Below are 16,926 nucleotides of genomic sequence, written 5' to 3' on the forward strand. Positions count from 1 at the left end.
CTTTCCTTTATTTCATCTTCTCAACCATACCTAGTCCTGTTGGGTCCCCTCATATTATGCAGAGTTCCTTTCAACTAGACAGGGTTTAGGGGCATGCCAAGATCACCAAAGATGAAGGCATTCATACGGGAATTGCCAAAGATCTGCTCTTCGGAGAAGACATTCTAAGTTCTCCCACCATGTGAGTGGGATCAGACCCTTTCCATCAATTTTGTAGCTGAACCTGATTGTTTCTTTTAATCTGCCTTAGGGACTATGGAGTCAAGATTCTAGTTTACATAAAGCTGGCTTGAGTGGCAGCAATAGGGACTCTACCATGTGCACCTTGTTAATGTTTGTCCTTTTTTCTCAAAGAAGACATCAGGGAAGAGATGGCATGACATGCCCCTGAATTGGGTTTGACTGAGGGGGGAACTGTGTGGAGTCACCAAGCCTCACTCTCTCCTCCTGAGTCATCTGGATCCAGTGACCAGATATGAATCAGGATGAAAATGGTCTAGGATGCTAGGCAATCAGGGTTAAGTGACTTGCCCAAAGTCACATAGCTAGTAAGTAACTGTCTAAGACTGAATTTGAACTCAGGTCCTCCTGACTCCAGGGCCGGTGCTCTACCCACTGTACTACCTAGAAATGATAAGGACACATAAAACAAACCAAACTAGTTGTTCAGGGCCACAGAGCCTTTCTAATGGAAAGGAGAAAAAAGTGGCCATTGTCCCACCCACTTTAATGCAGGTTGTCCAGATCAAAGGTGAATGAGACATTTACTTCTGAACACCATCAAAAAGAGAGCAAGACTATTCCTCTATCAAATAAATTTAAAGACATAGTGAGTTACAATTCTGAGGGCAATAGAAAGAAGTATCTTCCTCTCATATCTGGTAGGGCAATATAGAATGTCTTCTTCCAGAAGCAGGTCTGTGGTGTCTCCCATATGGGTACTTCTGTCTTAGGTAAGCAATATGTCAAATCCCTGTTCCATAGTATTTCATTTTTATTTTTTAACTTAATATTTCACTTATTTATTTTTCCAATTACATGCAGTGGTAGCTTTCAACAATCATTTTTTTCAAGTTTTGAGTTTCACATTTTTCTCCCTTCCTCCCTTCCCTCTCCTCTCCCCACACCTGGCCAGAAATCAATCTAAAATAGGCTACATGCTAAACATGTAGATATATTTAAATCATGTTTAACAGTTTTTCAAAAGCTGGATAATCTATATGATAAGATTTAGAGATCCAGTGTTAGTTCACCATTAGTAGGTCAGGGAGCATAATTCCTGTTAAACCTGAGGTGAAGAATATGTTTAGGGTCATCTTTGAATAGGAATTTTATTAGTCAATGAATATGAAGTCAAGTAGCACAGGCTGGTGGCAAAGTTTGTTCTTTTAGGTTTTAATCTTTCTTTTCTTTTTCTTTTTCTTTTATTCAATGACATTCCATTTTAGGTGTTCTATTTTTAGGGTCTAGGGCAGAATTCCCACTTCTGATCTTTTAAATCCTTGCCACAAGGATAAAGTCGATGTCTGAGATTCTCAATTCATCCATCCAAAATAGATCCTGAAGGGTCCTCTAGAGCTTTAGAAAGCCCAACTGACCAGAAGCACATCATTCCATTATCCTCTAAGTGAAACAAAAGAGCCGATCAACTTTAAGACAATCCAAACCTTTCAAGATGGAATCATTTGTGACAGTCCTTCAAAGAACAGCATTTGATGGTAGAAGTTTAATGGTATAATTTGAGCATGGAAACAGAGATTAAAAATTAATTGGAGCCTAAATAACTTTCCATGTTATTTCTAAGCAGTCTTGCTTCTGTCTCAGCTATGCTAGTGTTAGCAATTCTGGACACTCAATACTCATACAGAATAGTTTTCTTGAACACCCATAAGCAAGAATGACAAAAGACTAAGAATTATATTTCCAGTAAGTATAAATCCAAAGAGAATTTTATGAGCCCCTACATTGAATGTATACTTCTTGTTGGTTATTGTTTCTGCTATGACCATATTTGAGGAATGTCTTTATTTCCCAGGTCATTAGAGAGAATAACATTTCCCATAGATAATGGCTAATTTTCAATAAATTTCTTTAAAATTGTTAGAAGAGATTCAATGTAAAAACAAATTAAGAGAAGCATCTGAAGAGACAGGAAAGTCCTGATCTTCATCAGAATATTGAAGGCTAAAAAAATGTGACACAAAGAACTTTTGAAAAAGGATAAGGACTAATGAGAATTCGGGAAGTAGATAACTCTGATTCTTCCCAAAGAGAAGGGAGATTGAATCTTTTAGAAAGAAAGAGATTGTCCTCCAAGGAAGAGTGTTTTGGTAGATTGATCTCCAAATTTTTTATCCATTTTGTAGTTTTTTTTGAATGAAATATTCTATATTCTATTTTATATATTTATATATACTATATTTATATGTATATATAATATATATAATATAATTATATATAATATATTATATATATTTATATATAATTGCCTTTTGGATAGTTATTTATTTTATAGCCTGTAATTTTCTGAAGCTATTGTCTCAATCAGTATCTTTATTGATTTTCTAGAATTTTCTTTTTTTAAATTTTTTTAATTTATTTACACTTTGCTAAAATATTCTTGTTGTAAGAATAAACATAATACCCCCACACACACACAAATATAAAATCTCATGAGAAATGAAGTGAAAGAAAGAGGAAAAAATGTGTTTTAGTCTGTGTTCTGATACCATCAGCTCTGTTTATGGGCTGGTTCATATTCATTATCCTAAGTCCATCAAAGAAGTTACTTCCATATTTTTTCACAGTTGCTGTTGCTGACTTTAATTCCCTCCATCCATTCCTCCCCAGTACCATCTATGTTATTTTCTCTCTCCTTTCACTCTGTCCCTCTTCAAAAATATGCTGTGGGATAGTCAAGTGGTGCACTGGCCCTGGGGCCAAGAGGCCCCATGCCTACATCTCAGAGACCCAGCAACCACCCAGCCCCATGGTCCCAGACAGGCCACCCAATCCCACCACCTTGCAAAAAGTAAAAAAAGAAAATGAGTGATATCTGACTATCCTCTCCTATTATCTACCCTCTTCCTCTATCATCCACATCACCCCTTCACTCCCCCATCCCACTTCTCTCCTTTTTCTTCTAGATTTCTGCACCCTATTGAGTGTGTATGCTGTTTCCTCTCTGAGCCATTTCCGATGAGAATCAAGGCTCCCTCATTCCCCCTCACCTTCACCTCTTCCACCTCATTGCAAAAGCTATTTCTTATCTCTTTTACATGAAGCATCTTAGTCTAGTTTTCCTCACCTTTTTCTTACTCCCAGTACTTTTCCCTTTTACCCATTGACTCCATTTTTACAATATATAGCCTACCTTCAAATTCAGCTCCCTCCTGGGCCCTGTTTACATATGTTCCTTCTAACTGCTCTATTAAATGAGAAGGTTCATATGAGTATTATCAGTATCATCTTTCCAAGCTGGAATACATGTAGTTCATCGTCATTAAGTCCCTCATAATTTACCCTTCTCATCCACTCTCTCTATGCTTCACCTGAGTCTTGTCCTTAGAGATCAAACTTTCTGTTCAGCTCTGGTCCTTTCTTTTTTTTTTTCTTGAAAAGTTAAAAATTCCTTAATTTTTTTATTTCTGGTACCACTACCACAATTTACAGGGCAATATACCTGATGTAATGAAAAGAAAAAGAAAAGACAAAGCTACAACAGATAAAAGACCTCAGGAATGTACATCTAATTGACACTACATTGCATTAATCACTAGCTGCACTTTTTGCAAACTGTGGCTATGACAGTCCTGAACAAGAAGGGTTTCCTGTTTAAGCTGCAGTAACTTTTCTGACTATGGATCATTGTTCCTTCTGTGGCAGATTTTTACAGTTCCTCTAATGCATTTGGGACGACTGTCTCAAAGTAACCTGCAGCTTTCCTGACAACTCCTCACTCTCTCTCCTGCTAAGAACTGTAACCCTCTTCTGTTGAGTTTTTAGAACCTTCTGCTACCATATCCACCACTTCTACCACCAGATCCATAACCACCACCATAAGGACTGCCTGTTGTGGCTTGCTTCCTTGGGGCCCACAGCGGCGACCTCCCTCCAGGAGGGGAGCTGAGAATGAGGAGTCAAGCCACTACTGCCTTATGCCTCCAGCTCAATTTTATTATTGCTTAGCTATTACATATATACTGTTAGGTCTTCTGGGGTAGAACAAAGAATAATGAGGTATTTGTTAGGGGTGCAAGCAATGTGTATACGCAGCTTCTTGCATTACAGGGTAGGAGGGTATGTTAGGGAGGAGATGATAAGGTACGGCTGTGTCTAGTGCCCTTGGACAGTGGGGCGGAATGTCCAGCTCCCAAGGACTCTGGCTCCCAAGGACTCCAGCTCACCTTATCTCTCAGGGTGGCAAGCCAGCTCCTGAGACTGTCCAGGTGGCGGTTTACTTGGAGATGATTTGTGTCATGGCTGTTAGAATAGCTTGTGTACCCACATCTGCCTGAGCTCCTTCCACCAAAACTGCCTCCTTTCATAGGTCCATAATTTGATTGCTGCTGCCCACTATAATTTCCAAAATCATTATAGTTCCCACTGCCACCATAGTTACCACCACCAAAATTTCCTCCTACATTGTAACCATCATATCCTCCTCCACCACCACCATATCCACCACCTTGGTTTCTGTATCCAGGTCCACCACCTCCACCATAACCTCCTGTACTACTGTAGCCAGGACCACCTCCATAGTTGCCACCATCTCCTCCAAATCCATTATATCCACCATCTCCACCTCCATAACTGCCTCTGCTGCCACCACTACCTCCACCATAACCACCTCTTCCACCAAAATTTCCTCCACGGCCAAAGTTTCCTCCACCACCTCCAAAGTTTCCTCCTTGACCCATAAAATTGCCTGAGCCACCTCCACGACCTCTTTGTGAGCCAGCAGACTGCATCTCTTGTTTCGAAAGGGCCTTTTTCACTTCACAGTTATGCCCATTAATAGTATGATATTTCTGAACAACAATTTTATCAACTGTATCATGATCATCAAAAGTTACAAAAGCAAATCCTCTCTTCTTTCCGCTCTGTTGATCTTCCATAACTTCTATAATTTCAATCTTGCCATACTTTTCAAAGTAGTCTCTTAAATTATATTCTTCTGTATCTTCTTTAATACCACCAACAAAAATTTTCTTCACAGTTAGATGTGCACCAGGTTTTACAGAATCCTCTCTAGACACAGTTCTCTTTGGTTCCACTACACGCCCATCAACCTTATGTGGTTGAGCACACATTGCTGCATCTACCTCTTCTACACAAGAATAAGTCACAAAGCCAAAGCCTCTGGAACGTTTTGTTTGGGGATCTCTCATCAACATACAATCTGTGAGACTGCCCCATTTTTCAAAGTGTTCTCTTAAAACTATCATCCGTAGTTTCAAAGCTCAAGCCACCAATAAATAGTTTTCTCAACTGCTCTGGTTCCTTTGGATCATAACCCCCCCCCAATCCACCCCCTGTGGCAGCTGGGGCAGCCGGAGTCGGGCTGGGGGTGGCAGGGGGGCTGTTTTACCTCCATTTTGAGACCAGACTTGCTGCCTCCAACTCGGGTTCAATATGGGACCGAGCAGTTCTGGTCCTTTCAACAGGAACATTTGAAATTACCCTGTTTCATTGAAAATCCATCTTTTCCCTTGGAAGAGGATGTTCAGTTTGGCTGGGTAGTTTATTCTTGGTTGTATTCCAAGCTCTTTTGCATTCCAGAATGTTATATTTCAAGCACTACAAGCCCTTAATGTAGTTGCTGCTAAGTCCTGTGTAATCCTGTTTGTAGTTCCATGATATTTGAATTGTTTCCTTCTGGCTGTTTGTAATCTTTTCTCTTTGACTTGGGAGTTCTGGAACTTGGTTATAACATTCCTGGGTTTTTTATTTTTGGATCTCTTTCTGGAGGAGATCAGTAGATTCTTTCAATTTCTATTTTACCCTCTGTTTCTAGGATATCAGGACAATTTTCCTCTAGAAATTCTTTAAAAATGAAGTCAAGGCTCTTTTCCTGATCATTACTTTCAGGTAGCCCAATAATTTTTAAATTTTTTCTCTTGGATTAGTTTTCCACATCAGTTGTTTTTTTCATTGAGATATTTCACATTTTCTTCTAGTTTTTCTCTTTTGGTGTTGAATTATTGTATCTTGATTTCTCGCAAAGTCATCAGCTTCCCTTAGCTCCATTTTACATTTGAAGGAGTTTTTTTCCTTCAGAGAGCTTTCTTATCTCTTTTTCCAACTGGCCAATTCTGCTTTTTAAAGCATTCTTCTCATTAACTTTTTGAAATGTTTTATCCATTTGATCCAAACTGGTTTTCAATTTATTTTTTCCTCAGTATTTTTTGGATCTCCTTGACTAAGCTGCTGACTTCATTTTCATGTTTTTCCTGCATCTCTCTTATTTCTCTTCCAAGTTTTTCATCTGCCTCCTTTACTTGATTTTTCAAAATCTTTTTTGAGCTCTGTCATAGCCTGAGCCCAACTTCTATATTTCTTGGAGTCTTTAGATGCAGAAGCTTGGACTTTGTTATCTTCTGAGTGTGTATTTTGATCTTCCATGGGACCAAAGTAATTGTCTATGGTCAGGTTCCTTTTTTTTCTGTTTACTCAATTTCCCAATCTGTGCCCTGGTATGGGGGTGCTTCCTGAGCACTTGAGTATTAGTGGGACACCCCTGCAAGGACCTCAGTTTCTTCAAGTTCTTATTAAAGGCTCTGACTGATCTCCTGGTCTGTGAATATCTACAAGCACACTCCTCTGCCCCGAGGCTGTGAGGAAGATCCCTGCTCTATGGGGGTCCCAGACTGTGTAAACTACCCTATATGGTCAAAGCCCCAGAGTCCTGTCCCAGGGACAGAGCACAGACCTTGACAGACCTCTCTTCACTTCCTTGCCTTCATTGGGCTGAGTGGAAGAGCTGCCAGGAGGCTCCTGCTGGGCTGCTTCCATTTCCTGGGATCTGGGCTGTGCTGAGCAGCCTGGCCATTCTGAGGAAGGCTACACTAGTGTGGACTTCATGCTCACTCTGGCAGAGGTCTCCCTGCTGATCTTGTAAGTTGTACTTGGTCCTCACTGGTGTGGCAGTTCAGGAAACTGCTTCTGCTGCTGGGAGCCAGGGCTCCCAGGGACCCAGGAGTCCTGGGGCTGTTCCTGGAAGGTGAAGTTCCTTTGCTCCAGTGCACTGCCACCCCCTCCAATCCCATGGAACAGAGCTTTCCCACTATTTTCCAGGTTTCCTTGGGCTTGACAGTTGCCTCACTGGATCTTTCTGTGGGTTCTGTCTCTTGAAAATTTTGAGTCATAATTTTAAGCTTTTTGAAATATTTTTTGAGAGAGCTCTTAAAAAAGGTTGTTCTCCTGCTGCCATCTTGGCTCTGCCCCTAGAAGTCTAGAATTTTCTAAGCAGCAACAAATAGAAGTAGTTTTATTTCTTCTTTGCCTATCTATACCCTTTTAATTTCTTTCTCTTGTGTTATTGCTACTGCTAGAATTTTGATAGCAATAGTAAGGAGAGTAGACATATTTGTTTTACTTTTATATTTACTTGAATCTATTTCCAGTAGGATGCTTGCTTTTGGTTTTTGGTAGTTTTTTTTAAGATACTAAAATGATCCCATTAAGTTTATAATTTTTTCCCATAAATGAGTATTGTTATTTGTGAAATTTTTTTTATCATCTACAAGTAATAGTGATGAGAATCCATAAGAGCCGCCAGATGAGAGATCATTTAGTAAGGGTCAGAGGAAGAAGAGGCAAGTAATAGTGGTTAGTACAAAGCAACAACAAAAGGACAGGAAAAGTTTTGGTTTTTGCCTTTGGATCCCTAACACTTAATATGAATGAATTAATCAGCAGGCACCTACTAAGTGTCAGTCACTGTGCCAAGTGTTAACATCTGGCAAATAAAAGGGTAGGTAAATTAATAAGCATTATATTTCCCTTAAAATAAGCTCTAGCATGATTTTTTTCAGGATGCTTGTAATATAAGCCTACCCCCAAAATGAACTCCAGTTAAGATCATCAGTCAGATAGATGCATTTAGTACATCTTTTGAAGCACATGACAGAAGTATTGAACTGTAAAATAATATTAATATATAATTAAATGTAAATATTCTTGACATTAATACTTAAAATAAATGATAATATAAATTATGATGAAGTATTTGTAAACTACCCAAGCAGGCCCCTTTGTATGAGAGGTAAATACCTATTTAAAGAGATGAATTAAAAACTTATTGCCTAATGACCATTTGGAGTACAGACACAATGCATGAAATAATGTGTGTACTTGATAATGTCTGGATGAAAAGAAAGACTCACCTCTAATCATCATTAAGGGCAAGAAAGATAAGACTGAAAATATTTCAGGCATTTTTATTTTTGAAACTGAAAGAACCTAGTGCCCACAAGCAGTTATAAGGAAGTGAGTCACTTTAAGGCTGCCACTTGTTTTGCGAGGTCAAAGAGGTCTGCTCATCTGGGATTCAGCCAGCATTCACCACGCTAAAGACATGAAGAACTTCCTTGCAGAGAGAGAATAGATCAAATAATGATTCCCACAGGAATGACTGCCTGTCTCCAGACCCTTGATATTGCAATAAACAAGCCATTCAAGGACCATTTGTGCATGGAAATCAATGACTACATTGAAAATCAGATGGAAAGAAACCAGTGTGGAAACTTTGTGAAGCCTGCAAGAGGTCATGACTTGGATGAAGAATTCAGGGGATAAAATCACTGACAGCTATGTTGCCAATGCACTATGAACAGGCTACATAATCAAGAAGTAGTTATTTAAGGAGGGCTCTATTGCTGAACATGAGAGATTGGGGTCAATGGTTCCACAGGAAATGGAGTTGCAAGAAATTCAGACTGGAATTCAGGGTTTCGAGTATTATGACAATATTCCAAAAAAGATGGCTTGACTGAATAAATATAGATTATTGTACTTGAGGAAAAAATTAAGATATACCCTTAAAATAAGCCCTAATGTGTCTTTTGGAGCAAAAAATAATAGAAGGCCCCGTCTTATTTTCAGGGTAATATGGTAGTGGGTAAAGGGAAAGGATAAGGGGGAATAATTAAAGGTGAGCAGAGAATAGGGGAGGGACTCTTAGGAAGGTGGGTGGATTAAGAAAGAGGAGGATAAGGGGACAATAAGAAAGGCTTTCCTAGAAGAGGTATAGATAGGGGAGGCAGTGATTCGAAGTCACTTAGACATTTAAAGGGTATGGGTAAAAAGAGAGGGAGAGAAGGATAAAGTTTTAAAAAAAAATAGGATGGAGGGAAATACAAAAGTTGCAATTATAACTTTGAATGTGAATAGGATAAACTCATCCCTGAAGTGGAAATGGATAGTAGAGAATTATAAAACAGAATCTGACAATATGCTCTTTACAAGAACCACATTTAAAAAGGAGATACACATAGAATAAACAAAGGAATATAGTAGAATTTATTATCCTTCAAATAATACAAACAAAAAGTATAGTAACATTCAGACAAATGTAATGCTAAAATAGATTTAATTAAAAGATAAAAAGGGAAACTATATTATGATAAAAGTTGTCATAGATAAGGAAGTAATATCAATGCTAAATTTCTATGCCCCAAATGCTATAGCACTCAAATTTTAAAGAAAAACTAAATGAATTACAGATTGAAATAGATAACGAAACTTTAAATTGAGGGATTTTAATCTTATCCTCCTAAAACTAGATAAATCTAACCAAAAAAATAAGTAAGAAAGAAGTCAAGGATATGAACAGAATCTTAGTAAGCTAGATATGATAGATATCTGGAGAGAAAGGAATAGGAATAGAAAGGTGTCTACACCTTTATCTCATGGTATATAGTACCTTTGCAAAAATTGACCATATATTAGAGCTTTAAAAACTTTACAATTAAATGGAGAAAAGCTGAAATATTAAATGTATCCTTTTAGATCATAATGCAATAAAATTACATTTAACAGTGATCATGGAAACACAGATTAAAAATTAACAGGAGATTAAATAATTTGAAAAAATGAGTGTGTTAAAGAACATAGAACCAGCACAATTTTATTAAATAAATGATAACAAGATTGGTTAAAATGATAAAAGGAGAAAATGACAAATACTGGAGGAGATGTGAAAAAATTGAGATATCAATATACTATTGATGGAACTATGAATTGATTTCATTATTTACAGTCTGAGATTATGTTCAAAGAGTTATAAAACGGTATAAACCCTTTGATCCAGGATTACCACTATTACACTATTAAATCTGTTTCCCAAGGTTATCAGGAAAAAGGAAAAGTACTTATATGTTCTAAAACATTTATAGCAACTCTCTGAGGTGAGAAAGAGCTGGAAATTGAGGATATGCCCATCAACTGGGGAATGACTAAATAAGTTGTGGTATATGATTGTGATGGAATGCTAATGTGTTGTAAGGAACAATGAAGCTGGCTGATTTTAGAAAAAGGGAAGACTTGAATGAAAACAAAGAAAAGTGAAAAGTACAGAACCAAGAGAATTTTGTATTCAGTTTTAGTAATGTTGTTCGAAGAATTATTGTGAACAACCAAATCATTTTGGGTACTACAAATATTCAAAGCAACTATAAAGGACTTATGAAGGAAAATGAACCTTCACCTCCAGAGAAAGAACTGTTAAATAGAATGGGTTTTTTTTGTATATTTATAAATCTGCATTAAGTTGGCTTTCTCTAGTGCAGGATAGGGAGGGAGAGAAGGGGATAGCTTAGAATTTAAAATGTAACAAAAAATTAATTAAATTTTAAAAGAAATGAAAAACATAACTAATTTAAACTTCCTGGAAGAAGAAAAAGTCTTATATACCAGCAAAATAATATACACAATAACTTTAATGGTGTAAATAATGCTGAATTCTATGTAGTTGTATTAATCAATCATGTTTCTAGAGAAATATATAAGGAAGTATGGCTTTTTCCTTTTGAGAGGACATGTGGTACTTTGAATATAAAATATTGCAAAGACTATTTGGACAGTGTTAGCTTACTTCATTGATTTTTTTTCCTAGGTACCAGGAAAAGTTCACTGATTTGCTAGGTTAGTCTATATGAATATGATTTTGATATATAAATAAAAGACATAAATAAAAGTTTTGGTTTTAAAAACCAAAGATCCAGAGAAATAAATATATTCTGTATTTGATTCTCATTTAACAAGAAGTATCTAGTTGATGAAATGGAATCGATGTGATTATACCACTTCATATTGGCATTTCTGGGAGAAAAGGAGAAAAAAGTCTCAGCATAGTCTATTCGCCCTACATGTGGAAGAAAAATATTTGCCTTAAAATTCCCTGGGACAAGTCAATCCTTATAGCATGAAAAATTTTGTCAAATGTCTTGCTATTCAGGTAAGCTATACCTATGGTATTCTACTTGGTCTTTCAGGCTAATAACCTATCAAAAATGAGGCTAATCTGGCATGACTGTCCTTGAGGAGTCCATGCTGGTTATGGAAATAATAGTTATTCCTTTAATAATGCATTCTCTAATTTTGTCAAGAATTAAAGTAAATTTCATTGGCCTAAAGCTTGTATATTCTATTCCTTCCCCACCCCTTGCTTTTTGAAAATTGAAACATTTTCCCTTCTCAAATACTATGGTATCTCTCCTGTTTTCTTCTGTCTTTGGAAAAATCACTCACAGTGGCTCAATTACAACTGCCTGTTCTTCCATTGCCCTAGGATGTCATTCATCTGAGTTTGTTGATTTAAACTCATGAAGAGCAATTTGGTTTTCTCTTAAGTTCTCCCTACTTATGTAGTGTATCATTTTCCCATTATTCCTATATTTTTGTTCTATCCTTTGCAGTTCAAAGACTACTTTTCTTAATAGAGAAACAAAGCAAACCCAAATTTTAGCACCATTATTTTCTCTCTGTTATCTGTGATCATTTTAACCATTCGAAGTTTAGTCTAACCCTTTGTTGACAGGACAACCAATAACCAACATACTTTTAAAACCACTTTTTTTGGTTATCCTTAGATTTATTAAACATATTGATCTTTTTGAGCTTTAGCACTTTTGACATTGTTCCCACAGGACGCTGCTACATTTTTACATACATCTGCTGTTACATATTGTTACTTCCATATACTACAAATGACTTTTTTTTTTAGGTTTTTGCAAAGCAAATGGGGTTAAGTGGCTTGCCCAAGGCCACACAGCTAGGTAATTATTAAGTGTCTGAGGCCAGATTTGAACTCAGATACTCCTGTCTCCAGAGCCAGTGCTCTAACCACTGTGCCACCTAGCTGCCCTATAAATGACTTTTAAAAAATTCTGAAGTGATATATTTTCTTGTACATCTATATTGTTCTCTGTAAACAGTTGCCTTTTTATTCTTTATCCCTGTGTCTTTCCAGTAGTGTTCTGTTTCAACTAATTATTGAACTGCAAATATTACCACCCTCAAAATTTCTTGCCCTGGAACAAAGCTTTAATCACCTCACCCTAGTTTTGGATTTGGTAACTAAAAGTCAGGGTAATTTTGTGTTTAATCACAATTGTAAACTCTATGATGTGTGTTTGTTTGTTACTCTTAAGACTATGATTGATTCTTATAACTTAAAATTTTAGAGGAGAATAATGTTGAGCAATTTACTCAAGTATTCAGTTTATAACAATTTTAGTGGCATGACTTTTTCAAGATCATATCTTTTAAGGACAAATCTTTCATGTGGCACTATTTAGAGATGTTGGCTTGCAGAGAGTATTTCTTTTTTGCAACCAGGGAGTCCTCCTCCAAGTCCATTGTTTATTTCACCTAATAAATAAAGAAGTCACATTATCAAGCATTTTATAAGCTTATGAAGCTTTTTATGAAGCACTTTTTCCTCTATGAAGTATGTAATATCAATTGCTCCTATTTTACATATGAGGAAACTAAGACTGAGAGTTAAAGTGAATTACTTACCTCTGTTCACCTTCATTTATTCATGGACAGATGGAAGTTGTGCATAAAGCATTTCACATTCTATAAGTATCTCTCTATTACTAATAAATGGAAATATCTAGAGTTGGAGCCCAGGTTTTTTTGACTTTCAAAGCAATGCTGTATTTACTCTCTAAAGTAAAATGGAAACTTTAATTTGGAATTCCAGCTAGAAATCCAGCATACATTCTAGGTTATGAGAATGCTTTTCCTCCTCTTAATTAGAATGACATCTGCCTCATTCACAAATCTTGCATAAGTTTTTTAAAAATTCAGAACAATTGCTTCTTTTATTTCTACTTCTAATGATCTTTCCAGTTTATTCTTGGTACACATTACTCAGTGGAGTGATATTTTGGTTAGGAATTCATTTATTCTGTGCCAGTAATGGGGACATAATTCTTTGTAATCATCTGAAAGCTTCATTTACGTCACTGTTCACTACCTACATGACTTAAGCCAGGGCAGAAACAATGACGTAAATCAAATCTTCAGACAATCTTGAGAAGATTTATGCCTTTATGAAGAAGCATCTCTTCCCCCAATAATGACATAGGACCAGTAGATTTATTAACAACATGTGACTTAGTTGAATAATGTGTACCAAAAATAAATGAGAAAATCTATTAATGGTGAAAACAGAAGAGGCAATTGCTGAGTTGGGAATTAGAGAACTAATTAAAGTATAATTTTCAAGTAAAGAGAAAAAGGACTATTATTACATTGAATACTTATTAGATGTCACATTTTGGTTTCCCCCCTTAAGTTGGGGAAGCAAGTTGGGGTTTTAAATATGGTGAGATTTAAATGGTACTAGGAAGGAAAGCCTCCCTCCAATTAGTTCCCCCTTAAGCCTGACACAGAAATAGAGGGAATTGAATTACATGGTTTCTGATGACTTTTATAGTTCTAAATTTATGATCCTGTGATTAATCAATCTGACAATTAAAAAGCATTTATTAAGCACTTACTATGCACCAAGTACTATGTTAAATGCTAGGATGTCAAACAATATAAAAATCAATCCTTGCCCTCGAAGAGTTTATATTCCAATGGGAGAGATAATATGTGTGTGTGTGTGTGTGTGTGTGTGTGTGTGTGTGTGTGTGTGTGTGTGTATATAGGCAGATATATGATATATATATATATATATATATATATATATATATATATATATATATATATATACTAAGCAGATGCAAGGTAGTTTAAAGGGGGAGATACTAGCAGGTAGAAGGGTCCAAATAAAAGGTGTCATGTGAGTTAGTCTTTAAGAAAGAAGATTCTAAGAGATGAAGAAGAGAAAGAAGAGATTTCCAGACATTAGAGACAGCCAGTGCATAAACATAAAGATGGGAATTAGAGGGTCCAGTGGGAGGAGCAGTAAGTAGGCCAGTATGGCTATATTGTAGATTGGATGGAGGAGAATGTTATATAAGAATACTGGTAAGATTGGGAGGGACTAGGTTGTGTTTATATTGGATCCTAGAAGTAATAGGGAACCAATGGAATTTGTAGAATAAAGGGGTGATATGGTTGTACCTGTGCTCTAGGAAAATTATTTTGGAACTTCTGTGGAGGATAGAGTGCAGTGAGGTGAGACCAGATAGGAAGACCAACTAGATAGGAAGGCTGTAGCAATAGTTCAGGAAAGGCAAGATGAGAGTTCAAACCAGGATTGTGGTGGTTGGCTGCAATATATATATATATATATATATATATATATATGTATGTATGTATAATAAGATATTTGTTGAAGATAGATTTGTTAAATAATTTGATATGTGAAATGAATGAGAGTGGGGAATTTAGGATGATGACACTGTAATGATTCTGGAATGGAGGTAGGATGTTTTTCTTGATAGTAAAAAAATTATATAAGGAATAAATGAATTCTATATAAGGTAAATTATATATACATATATATATAGTGTAATGAATATAATGACTTCTATTTTGGACATATTAAATTTCAAATACCTACAGGAATCTAGTTCTAAATGTCTAATTGGTAATTTGTGATATGGGAATATGAACAATGGCAGCTCGCTAGAGAAACTAAGACCATATCTCCACATGTGGGAGTCATCTGCATCAAAATGATTATTGAACCCATAGGAGCCTGAGGAGAACAGTAACTGAGAGAATACACATACATATATGGAGAGAGAGAGAGAGAGAGAGAGAGACAGAGAGACAGAGAGAGAGAGAGAGAGAAAGTGTCATGAAAACCCAAGAAGCAGAGAATATCCAGTAACAGAAGGTTATCAACAATGTCAATTTGTAACAGTGAGGTCAAACTGTGGAGGGAACCATTTTAGTTGATGGATAAAGATTTCAGAGGTTTTAGAATAGAGTGAGAGGAAAGGAAGTCCAGACACTGAGTATAGATAGCTTTTTCAAGGAGTCTATATAAGAAGGAGAGATGGGGGTGCAGTGGCTAGGTGGCACAGTGGATACAGCACCAGCCCTGGAGTCAGGAGTACCTGAGTTCAAATCTGGCCTCAGAAACTTAATATTATTACCTAGCTGTGTGATTGCCTTGCAAAAAAATAAAAAAGCCTAAAAATATATTGAAAAATTTAAAAATTTAAAAAAATAAAAAGGAGAGTTGATACAACAGTAAGTACAGATGGTAGAATCTCTGCTTTTGGGGTTTTTTGTTTGTTTTTACAGATTGGGAATTCTTGAGCATGACAGCAGGAAAGGAACCAGGATATATAGGGAGACTGAAGATTAGTGAGGGGTAGATTATGCATCTGCTTTCTCACCCTTGAGTATCTCTTTTCACCTGGGGCCTTCTCAACTTTAAGCATTCCTCTGTCTTGCTGTCCCCTTCTCCCATTGGTACATTCCTTTTTTGAGGTATGCAGTTTCAATGCTGAGTTCCTTCATTTTGGAGATAGGTTTGTCCAACCATACTTCATTCCCTTTCTAGTTGCAGTTTTGACTATCTGGACTTCACTTCTGTCCCTTTCTGAGGGGTTTTCTCCCACTCTTACCTATGGTTTTCAAGTTTTTTATGTGTTGCCTCATCCATTAGAATGAGAGCAGGGAATGTTTTTCTTTTTTTTTACTTGCATTTGTATCCCAAGTCTAGCACATAGGAAGTGTGTGACAAAAGCTTGCTGTCTGTCTGTTTACCTGCCATGCTGGTGGGAGAATATGGGATGGGATAGGATCAAGGGCACATGTGTGTGTGTGGGGGGGGGGGGGTTCCCTGGCAAAGAGAAGGGCCGAGGCTAGAGTGAAAGAGGAAATGGAAGATGAAAGATGAGGGAGAAAAGATTCAATTTTTTTCAGCAATGTATGAGTTAAAGTCCTTAACTGAATGTGTTGTGGGAAGAAGATCTGTGAGAGACTTGAGAAGAGAAGGGTATGTTTGGAATAGCCCCTGTGGAATAGAAAAGCAATTACATAGGAATAGAAAGGTTTCCTGGAATCCTACGAGTCCCAATATTCTATCAGCACCATGGTCAGGGGTAAGGGTAAAGTAAAATCTCGGTCAGCACAATGCTAAGGGATAGGGACGAAGTGTGCAATTGAGTGTTGGCATTGTGGGTTTCCAGGAAGAGCATGAGGTCCCTTATTGTACCCCTGGCTAAGTTCTTACCTTCACCCCTACCAATGGCCATGGTGACAACAAAATATAGTTCATAGAGGGGGAACACAAAATGCAGAAAAATGACAAGCACATAGAAGGGAGTTTAAGGCAGAGTGAAACCTACTGCTGGAAATAACGAACTAGTTTCTGTTGTAGAATGATTCAGATTCAGATGAGTCTCCAGAATTCAGGTTTGGAGTTCTGAGGTTTTGTTGATATTTCGGAAGCTTTTCTTAACATAACAATTTCTTTATGTGTTCCTTCAAGTATGCCAGCCCTAG

General features: G+C 36.9%; 1 protein-coding gene across 1 annotated transcript; it reads right to left on the bottom strand.

Moving 5' to 3' along the window:
* Positions 1–3,987: 3,987 nt before the first annotated feature.
* On the bottom strand, positions 3,988–5,596 carry LOC141516379 (heterogeneous nuclear ribonucleoprotein A3-like). The gene is given in 4 exon segments (XM_074227485.1): positions 3,988–4,069; positions 4,514–5,438; positions 5,440–5,523; positions 5,525–5,596. Coding segments are annotated over 4 exon segments (1,149 nt in total). The 3' UTR covers positions 3,988–4,001.
* Positions 5,597–16,926: the final 11,330 nt, after the last annotated feature.

Source organism: Macrotis lagotis, chromosome 3 (assembly GCF_037893015.1).
Source record: "Macrotis lagotis isolate mMagLag1 chromosome 3, bilby.v1.9.chrom.fasta, whole genome shotgun sequence".
Taxonomy (NCBI): Eukaryota; Metazoa; Chordata; class Mammalia; order Peramelemorphia; family Peramelidae; genus Macrotis; species Macrotis lagotis.